The sequence below is a fragment of the Parasteatoda tepidariorum genome, chromosome 4, assembly GCF_043381705.1.
Source record: "Parasteatoda tepidariorum isolate YZ-2023 chromosome 4, CAS_Ptep_4.0, whole genome shotgun sequence".
Lineage (NCBI taxonomy): Eukaryota > Metazoa > Arthropoda > Arachnida > Araneae > Theridiidae > Parasteatoda > Parasteatoda tepidariorum.
Window position 1 is genome coordinate 12,909,108 of NC_092207.1, and position 11,223 is coordinate 12,920,330.

At 29.0% G+C, this 11,223-nt stretch overlaps 1 protein-coding gene across 1 annotated transcript in view; it reads right to left on the reverse strand.

Moving 5' to 3' along the window:
- Positions 1-1,646: 1,646 nt before the first annotated feature.
- LOC107441923 (melanopsin-like) overlaps positions 1,647-11,223 on the reverse strand; it is a 54,321-nt gene continuing 44,744 nt past the window's right edge. Inside the window, exon 2 of the mRNA XM_016055335.3 lies at positions 1,647-3,899. Within this exon, the coding sequence (XP_015910821.1) occupies positions 1,895-3,880 (1,986 nt within the window). The 5' untranslated portion in view covers positions 3,881-3,899 and the 3' untranslated portion in view covers positions 1,647-1,894. The remainder of the gene's footprint in view (positions 3,900-11,223) is intronic.

Below are 11,223 nucleotides of genomic sequence, written 5' to 3' on the forward strand. Positions count from 1 at the left end.
TATTAAAGAAGACTAAAATTAAAATTTTTTCTTTTTTCCCGAGAAGTCTATTTTTTTTCAAAAATTACCCCTAGTACCATCTTTCGCTGAGCTCCAAAGTTAAGAATTTAGTTTATGCATAAAATCTATTATTAAGAAATGACATGGTTTTTAACTTATAAACAGAAATTTTCGTTCTTCTTTTCTTACATATTCCTTCTAATATCAGAAAATGCTACTACTACATATTAATTGTAAAATATTGCAGAAACTTTATGATTTTATATTTCAGAATTTAAATGCAAATAAATGTCAACTCAAATTTTGGTGATTTATTTACTTTGATCATATTTATATATTTTATAAAAAGATTTATCATGTAATTTTTTCTCACATTTAAAAATAGAAAGTGCTTAATAAATCTCTTTCACATTGAATCTAGTAGAAATAAGAAAATTTATCAGTCTTAAAGTGTACATTATACAAATATACATTTATGCAATACTTCTTAAACATTTTATCAAACTTTTCTTATAAATTATGATCAATTAGAAAAATAAAGGCAATTTCATATGTAAATGTACCTTAAATTTTTAAAGAAAATTTGAATCGAAATTATTTCGCCTCGATCATTATAAAGCAAATTATAGAGCACTTACGGTATCAATGTTATGAATCTAATTAATCTGGTTTAGACTGCTTGGTTCATTTCTTTTATAATTTACCAAAACTAAAAAAAACTAATAATTGAATTTTTTAATCTGATTAACAACTAATCTTATATTACACATATTGTATTATACATATATTTCATTCTTTATATTAAACAGGGTGCTCTGTAATTCTGACTTACAAAAGTATAGTTCTTATACCCACACAGTAAGTAAAAAACTACAAAATAAATATAATCTAATATATGGTTGCTATGCAATGATAAAATTACTAAATAATGATAAAATTACTAAATTTTACCACATTTTAAAAATTCTATCACACTTTGTGAAACAATATTTTATTGTTAATTTTACCAAATTCATTGACAAAGCGATTCGATAAAATCTTTTTGGCGTTCCCATAGAGCCAGAAACACAGTAATTATTATCATTTTTTTTTTTTTAGCTTTGATCATACTTTTTTCTCAATGTGGTGTCGAAAATTAATATTAAGTAGATAGATACTGAAAAACTAAATTACATTCATTAATGAATATATATTTTTTTTAACAAGGTTTATAAAATAAGTACTAAGGGAGGACATTACAAAATACCTTGCTCATGGTTTTTGGTTTGAAAATCAACTCAATCCACTGTTTTGGAAACATCTTATTTACCTTCTTATACATGCGTTATAAGCATTTTTAGAAGAAAAAAAACCTTTTAAGTTATTGACAAATTCAGCTTCTCATTTTTTTCCTCTTTGAAAAGACTTTAAATCCAATAAATTAATGAAAGTAATTTTTTAATAACTTATTTTTGTGTATTTATTATTTTTTAAATATCAATCACAAAATAACGCAACCGCTCTGTTTAAAATACCTAAAAAAAATGCCGAATTCAGATTGAAATAAGCTCAGATCAATTTTTTTAAAAATTAAAAAAAAAAAATTCAAATAAATTTAGTGTAGTTTTTTTAATACATATTGTTGAATTGTTGTTATGAATATGTTCTTTTATTCCCGAAAAAAAGCTAAAAATGAAATTTATTTGTTACCAGTTTTTATTCTTTTCCGTCTTGAAATATATATGTATATATATATATATATATACGTNATATACATATATATATATGGACTTTCAACCCCGTTCCTAACGTTTTAGCATTTCTGTATTTAGAAACTGGTCAGAATGGCGATGCCTTAAAATTAAATTAAAGCAAGGTCTAATTAAAATCAGTATTTTTATATGGGATATCTAAGTCAAGTTTCACTATGTTCTTCAGGGGGTTCAATAGTTTGTACTTGCCTGATTAACTTAGGCCTATTACAATTGCTACTAGACTTTGTAAGTGAATTTGCTGAAGAAGAATCAAGGGTTTCTGAAGCAGTTGAAGACGTTAGGGTTGTTTCGCTGGATTTCTTGTGTCTTATGTGGCTGTGAATGAAGGATTTTCTTCTCGCACTTCCAAAAGACGACATGCCCTTTCGCGTTTCACTCGTGTTCTTTTGTTCGTCATTCGAAGCAACTGGCTTCTTGTGATATGTCACGGCAGGCCTGGATTCGAAAAGCTCTTCAGAAGTATTGAAAAGATACTTTCCAATGCCACGTCTAGATGGCAGCACAACATCTGAGTCACCATGCTGTTCATTGCTATTGGTGCTTTCCAACGAAATACTGCAGTTATCTGTTGTGTCGCTGCTCGTGGAATCTCGATTCACGCTTGTCTTCATTCGGAAAAGCAACAACTTGCTCGAAGCATTACCTTGCGTAATAGATGTGTTTTTCAGAGTGGCACTGCGAGTAAAAGAGTTATTGTATATAGCTTGCACATTTCCACCCGAAGTTTTGAAAGTCTTCCTGGTTGGTAAGCTGTGTATCCCACTATCGAAGAAATCATCATCTGATACATTTGATACAGTTTCATCGATATCGTCTCGACTTCTTTCTTCTGATGTACTGAATACTTGCCATTGGCCATCAATGTCCTGATACAGAGCAGGAAGAGCTTTCACTTTCTCTGACCCTTCGTTTTCAAGACTAGCAGTTAGGATGCAAGGATTCAGTGTGGTGGGATTACTTTTGTCTCTGTTTTCCTTTTGGAAAATCCATTTTTTGTTTTTAGTGAGATTAGTGGGACAAATTATTTGCTTAATATGTTTGCGAGATGTTTTATTCCTAAACACATATAAATAAGGATTTATAATGCAAGCACTAGAAGAGCATAGAATAACGATGAACAAAACATAATCTGGTATTTTGTTGCTGGCATAAAAATAAGTTTCCAAGGACGTCACTGTAAAGTATGGCAGCCAACATAGTGTAAATGTCATCACAACGAGAAGTCCAGTCCTAACTGCTTTCCATTCTTCGCCAAAAAACTGGTTAGAGCCGGAACTCCACCTGCGGTATTTCTTTTTAGGGGGCAAAGAAGATACTCTAGACGTTTCGGGAAGGGTAGATTCTACAATGGTACTGTTTACACTGTGTTTTCTGGCTCTCTCAGAATTGTCTCTGGCTGCTTGGAACATTGATGAATAGACGCATATTGTCGTGAGGAACGGTACCATGAAACCAAGAACAATTAGGACACTCCCGTATGCCAAACTGTAAGTTTCGTTATGCTCCCACTCAAGTGTGCACATGTGCCATTGTGGTCGATATTTAATATCCGTTACGCCGAAAAATGGCGGTGAGGCGACCAGCACCCCGATGAACCATGTCATGAAGATCAAAAAACCTGTGCGTTTCTTGGTGATGGTCATGGTGTAATGCAAAGGACTATTGACAGCAAAGTTACGATCAAGAGCAATAAGTAACAGGGTCAGCACGGAAGTGATGATCAGCGTTATGAACAGGAATCCACTTATAATGCATGTAATGTCGCCAAATAGCCATTTTTCTGCTGCCACAGACATTACTGTTGTAGGCAATGTCAGGATACATTGCCAAAAGTGAGATATCGTGAGATTGAGAACGAATCTATTGGAAAAGCTCCTTAAAGTTGGCTTTCTGTAGAAGAGTAAAAGTACCAGAAAATTGCTCACAAAGCCTAAGATAGTGATGAGGGATAATGATATTATTTGGATGTAACGGAATATTTCGGCTGGTATCGGATTCTGAAGCAGAGGATCAACAACTGCAATTTGTGTTGCAATTATTGTCGGTGGATATAAAGACGTTGTTGAATTTGATAAATATTGGTAATCTCCTGTCCATATACTTTCACTGGGTTCATCCTCATCCATATTCCACCGATTTGGACACCTAAAAAATAGAAACAAAATTGATTGTAAATAAAGTACTATTACTAAGTGCTTCAGAATTTTAAACGTGATTTAAAAAACAACGAAAAAACACTTAGGAGGTCTGTTGGTCGTTTGAGTCACTATTCGCAAATATTACTATTTTTTAATTATACATGCCTTCTTAATCACTTTTATGATTGTGACTTCTTAATCACATTTATGATTGTGATACGGTTGATAGAGTAAATTTTGTGCAATAAATATTAAATTTGAGATAAATGCTCTTTTTGATTTAACCCTTTGAGAAAGGATTTTCATTAAGCATATTTTCTCATATTTTTTTATTATTAAATATTAATTTAAATCAAAGTAAACGAAAAATGTTAAATATAGTATTTTAATAATTTATGCTTATGAAATACAGCATGAAGCACTGGTGTTTCGAAGCATGGTAAAGTCTTCCAAACACGGCTCACTCCCTATCAGTAATTTTTCACATTTGCACTTATTTGCAGTTATTTAGATAAGGTTATACAGCACTGAAATATCTTTAATTTACGTATAATTTTATTTTAATTAATAAATTTTTTAATATGAATGGAAAGAAATTAATCTACGTTTTCTGAATTTTATATCTTAGTACAAATATAGCTCTGATAATCTAGAATTATATATATATNTATATATATATACCTGCTCGGGATTTTTTGCCGTTGGTACCTGTTCTTCACACGTATAATTATTATATTTTTAACTCTAAAAGTCAAATTTTCTAAATTTTTATTTTAAAGTAAGAAAGGTAGGGGATTCAAAACATAAAAAATAAATTTTTAAATGTTGATACAATGTCTTTTAATAAACAATTGTTTTTAATTTACAAAATATCACTACAAAAAATTTCGAAAATATATAATTTTAAACTTCCCTAATAATTTTTTTTCTAATACCCACCTGACTTCACTAATATATACCAACATTAACTTCACTAATATATACCAACTTAAATTTAATAAACGATACATTTATAGATTACAAATTATAACTTTTTAGTTTTGAAAATTACAATTATCAATTAATATTTTTTAATTTATTTTAATTTCTTAATAAGTTTTTATTAATTCGCTTTATATAAGTGGGGGAGGCAATCTTTCGATTGAAATTTCAATAACTTCTTGACGGATTCAATTAGAATTTAATGCCATGCTTTTGTCAACAGAAATTCATCATCAAACGTCAAATGTCAACTTTTTTCTTACAGTTAGAGTTTTCAAAAGTTAAATAAAGCTCTAAGACGGATGACAAAATAAATTTAAATTATTTCATAAGTAGCAAGGGTATATTGCTTTTTTTACCATTAATCAAAATATCGACCATTTTGTGACACAAATAATCTAACAGACTCAAAAGTAAAAAACAAATAACAAAGTATAAAATTTCGAAAGCTGCCTTTATGAATAACTGAAAATAAGAAAATGACTTTACTTTTGACAAATCTGAAGCGAAAAATTTAAGGCGCATCATTTACCAGGTCTATGGCAGTTTTGTTTGTCCAACCAGGCATGTTAGTCTATAAAATAAGTTAGTCTGAAATATTAGTCTAAAAATAATTGCCAGAATTAAACTTTTACGTCACCAAACATTTCAGAATGAATAAAAACGTATATAATTTTGAGGACAATTTTGATTGAATATTTACGTGAACGGTCAAGTATGTAAAGTTTGAGCCTTGTCCAAATAATTTTAAAGCCTTATCACTCACATAGTTAACACCTTCAACTTCCGAATATAATTACCGAAATCGACGTATTCTGTCGTTTTAGTTCCTGATCAAACAGAAATAAAAATATTTCCTATTTTCATTTATTTTAAATACATAGAATTTATTTTAATACTTTTAAATTAAGTTTCTTCTTATCTTTAAGATCGATAGGGGAGGGTGGCCTAAAGCGGGTAGGTTAACAATAAACACTCAGAAAGTGTAGTTTTTGGGCTTTTATCGCAGCGTTTTTGATTTTATTTCTTAAGAGAGATCTTGAACTTTAAAATAAAAAATGATTATTGCGTTATTTTAAATTTTATGATTATTTATTATCAAAAATAAAAAACATTGAAAAAACCCGCTTTGCCCTACAAGGGAGCCTAAAGCGGGTAAGCCGTTTGGGCAAAGCGGGTAAGCACCATAGATTTTACAAATACAAGCGCATATTAATTTTCTTAAGCATTAATAATGAGACCTTAATCACACGTATAATAAACGTTAAAAATAACATTTAAATAACAATTTTAGACTTATTTTATCAGTCTCAAATTATGATTTGTTATTCTTGACATAGTTCCCAAAAATAAGACCCTCTTCCTGAATAAGTTGTGCAAGCTTCATGAGCCCAGTCTTTACAATCTCCACGTTCAGTCCAAAACCCATCATTACAAAAATACGGAAAAGTTAGTATAAAAATGTATCGGGGCAAAGCGGGTATCTACCCGTTTTGCTCTACCCGCTTTGCCCTACCCGCTTTGCCCAAAAGCATATTTTTTACTAAAATAATTATAACCTTAAATAAAAAAAATTAAAAAAAAAATTGAACATCGTAGTTTATGGGGGAATAGTGTTAGAATAATATAATAATATCGACAATAAAAAAAATAAGCCGGCTTTCGAATAGCCACAAGTTGCATACCTTGAGTTTTTTTAATAAACTTATAAATTTGTTTATTTTGTGATTGGTTACGCCATGTCGCTTTACTTCTGCTCCGCTGAGACTGATTGAAACTCGTAAGCATTCGGGTAATCACGGCATACTTAGATATCGGCGCTTGCACTCCATGCGGCGGGATACGATTGCCTACCCGCTTAAGGCGACCTACCCGCTTTAGGCTACCCTCCCCTAGACGTACAAACTATCAATCTAAGATTTAAGGTTAAAACGCTTCTGCTGTTACAAAAAATAATACAATTAAAGAAGTAAGCTGCAAACATATTATCATGTATATTAAGTAGCTTCTTATAAATTAATCATGGTTAAAACAGTTTCAAATGCACCTGAGCATTATATCCTCATTATATCCTAAGTTTACATTTCCTTCTTTTTAACTAATTGCTCCTTTATGCGGCACGTGCTGAAAGAGGCGATGATTAATTTGATTTTACGGAATCCTTATACATCCTGTTTTTTTTCAGACTAATGGATTTGAACTGAAAAGATTATTGTGAGTCATTTCAGGACATGAATTGGAATTAAACTATTTTAATGTCAAGTTCAGGATTACAATCAGAGGAGGGTATGTGATTGCAATCAAACAACATTAAGAAAACGAAATAAGCATTGGATAATGATTAACATTTCTAAAATGCAAAACCAAATATCTAACGAATTGTACTTAATACATTTTTTTCAGTGTTTAATTAATTAGTTGTCTGTTGTTAATTGTCTGTTTCAGTGTTTAATAGGTGTACTTTAGGAAAAAAAGTAATGAAAGATGGCGTTACTAGAAGGCTTCTCTTTTAACTTAATTTTTCAATGCGACATTTTGGTACAAAACCTCAAAATAGTCGTTATTTAACGTGAATTGTATGTTTTTGAACCGTCTTGAAAAAATAAAATAACAATAATAAAATAACAATCTAACTTGAACTAGTAGTTTTTACGTTAGTATGAGCTGTAAATGGTTGTATTTTGAAGTTATAGACATACTTTGGTACCGGTACGAAAATAAGAAGTTAATGATTAAAAAATGCGATAAAATAACAATCTAACTAGAACGAGTAGTTTTTACGTTAGTATGAGCTGTAAATGGTTATATTTTAAAGTTATAGACATACTTTGGTACCGGTACGAAAATAAGAAGTTAATGATTAAAAAATGCGATAAAATAGCAATCTAACTAGACCGAGTAGTTTTTACGTTAGTATGAGCTGTAAATGGTTATATTTTAAAGTTATAGACATATCTTGGTACCAGTACGAAAATAAGAAGTTAATGATTAAAAAATGCGAAAAAATAGCAATCTAACTGGAACGAGTAGTTTTTACGTTAGTATGAGCTGTAAATGGTTGTATTTAAATGTTATAGGCATACTTTGGTACCGGTACGAAAGTAAGAATATATGATTAAAAAATGCGATGAAATTACAATCTAACTAGAACGGGTAGTTTTTGCAATAGTAGAGCTATAAATGGTTATAAATTTATAGCAATATTTTGGAATCGGCCCAAAAAAAGGAAGTTATTGTTTAAAAACTCCTATATATCAGAAAGAGTAGTTTTTATATTAGTGTTATAAGTGGTTGTTTCTTAAAGTTATAATTGTATTTTGGAATAGCTATGAAAATAATAGGTCGATGATTAAAAACTGTCATAAAATCTCAATTTAACTAAAATGAATAGTTTTTTATTGTTATATTCAAAATTTTTTTCTGTTTAAAGTAATATTTATATTTTGAAACTGCCATGAATATAAGAAGTTGATAATTAGAAACCATCACAAAAAGACAATCTAACTAGGAGGAGGCAGTTTTTTCATCAATATCGGCTAAAATAGGTCAATTTTTAAAATAGCAGTTATAGTTTGAGACTGTCATGAAAATAAAAGTTTAATGATTAAAATTTATCCAAAAATAACAAATTATCATGAACTAGTAGTTATTATTCTTTTTAGCTTTCTAAAGTATCTAACTATATGATATATAATACTCTCAATGTACGCAAATATAAAAAAACCATCTATAACAAAGTATAAACATAAAATACCTAAACTAAAAGCATATTTTGTACAAAATAAACATTTAAATCATAATCCTACACCATATCCTCATTAATAAATTTAATATTCAAGTGGCACTTTTTTAATAACCAGTTTTTCCCTTCTTTTTTAGAAAATATTACTTATTTTCAAATTAAATTTTGACATATTCTATTTCCTTCGATGTTTTTATCTTTATGTTCAATATTTGATATTTGCTAAAAGTTTTCATTAATTAAATAATCTTATAGTAATTTCCTTTTTACGATGGTATTTTAGATTATTAGCATAAGTCAAATTTTCATCAAGAAAAAGATAATGATCTCTTAGACGTTTTTTTTTTCCTTTGAAAACTAATAATGTGTACTTTATTTTTTCTGCTTTTGATGACAATTACGTACCTTTTCATCTGAACATTTCTTAACATTTTTCTTTCTTAATAGATTTTATAACACTAACATAAGAAAAATTTATTACTCTACAATAAAAAGGGAAAAAAACTGTCTGATGTTTACGATAAATGAGCAGCATCATTTTATGTCATATTTTTAATAGTTTTATTTTTATCATTTTTTATCTAAATTAATCTTTTAAATAAATCAAACTTTCTATGATATGCCATTGCTTTACAGGAAAATTCATTTAAACAACAAGGATAAATAATTTAAAGGATTATTTCGTAATTTTTAAACATAAAAAAAAACTGATTTTTGATAAGGATATAAAAAAAGTTTCCAAAGAAATATTTACTATAGACCAGAAATATTATGTTAATTAATAAATCTGAGCACGAAACTTTTAAGGATGTTAAAGAAACAAATGATAACTTTCATGTATCATAATTTTCATGTCGAAAGTAAAGGTAAATAGCTTTACTAATGTACATGACACTTTTTTAAATAGAAAAAAAAAAGCTATTTGTGAAATAAATATGATTATTATTAAAAATATTAATTATAAACTAGGAATTTTATTCTAAAAATAGAAACTTAACGGTTATAAATATATGAATACAAATGGTGGGAGAAAAAAAGTTATCATTAAAATACCATTTAGAAACTCAAGATTTTGTGCGAATAAATCGATGTTCAATGGTTACAAATAGAAGAGTTTTCGAAAAGCTATAACTGAAATACTACTTAGAAACTAAGAATTTAGTGCTAACAAAGCGATATTCAATGGTAAGAAATAGAAGAGTTTTCGAAAAGCTATTACTGAAATACTACTTAGAAACTAAGAATTTAGTGCTAACAAAGCGATATTCAATGGTAAGAAATAGAAGAGGATTAGAAAAGTTATTATTTAAATACTAATTAGAAACTAAGAATTTTGTGCTAACGAAGCGATATTCAATGGTTACAAATAGAAGAATTTTAGATAAACTACTATTGAAATACTACTTAGAAACTAAGAATTTTGTGCTAACAGAGCGATATCCAATGGTTAAAAATAGAAGAGTTTGAGAAAAAGTATTACTGAAATGCTACTTAGAAACTAAGAATTTTGTGCTAACAAAGCGACATTCAACGGTTACAAATAGAAGAGTTTTCGATAAATTATTACTGAAATACCACTTAGAAACTAAGAATTTTGTGCTAGCAGAGCGATATTTAATGGTCACAAATGGAAGAATTTGAGAAAAGTTATTATTGAAAATTAATTGGAAGCTAAGAATTGTGTGCTAACAATGTGATATTCAATGGTTACAAATGGAAGAATTTGAGAAAAATTATTATTATATATACTAATTAGAAACTATGAACTTTGTGCTAACAAATCGATATTTAATAGTTACAAATAGGACAGTTTGAGAAACTTTTTTACAGAAATATGAAGTTTAAACTAGTAATATTATGCAAAATTATGAATAATTTACATAGTTCAAGAATACATTGAAAATATTATTTTTTAAAAAAAAGATGTACTTACATATTAAGAAAAGTAAGAAAAAATTATTATACAAGCATAGAATGGCGTTCATGAATTTTACTTTTAATAAAACTTAATAAAATGTACTTGTTCTTTAATCCTCAGTACATCATGTGACTGTTTTGTTACAAATCACTGGTAAATCTCACAATATACCAAAAAAAAAACTCCTGAATTTAGGAAAAATGTTACAAAGTTGTTGAAGGTAATATGAAATTTCTAGAAATTAAGCTACTTCACCAATACTTACGAGCATAATCACCTAACCAAGATATCTAAAATAAATATGCTTTAATTTTTGATCAGTCATAGCTAGGACTGGGCTATAAATCGATATATCGCGACATATCGATTTAACGCCTATATCGGCAAACCGATACAGCAACTTTCATTCCAAGCGATGCATCAGAAATCTGATTTAAGTCGTCGAGTGAAGAAGACGATATAACGATATAGCGATATAGCGATACACGCAAGGACTTTCTCTTACGTTCCGATGCCAACTCGCGCTGTGGAAGACGATATTGTTTCGTTATGTTGAGACGGCCTTGACTGATGAGCGGTAGAATCAGAATCACTTTTGAGACCTTATATCGTTATATCACATGTTCGTTTTCGCACCTTCGCGATTTGAAATCGTTTCTTGTAGATTATTTTCAATGGGATTAACTTCGT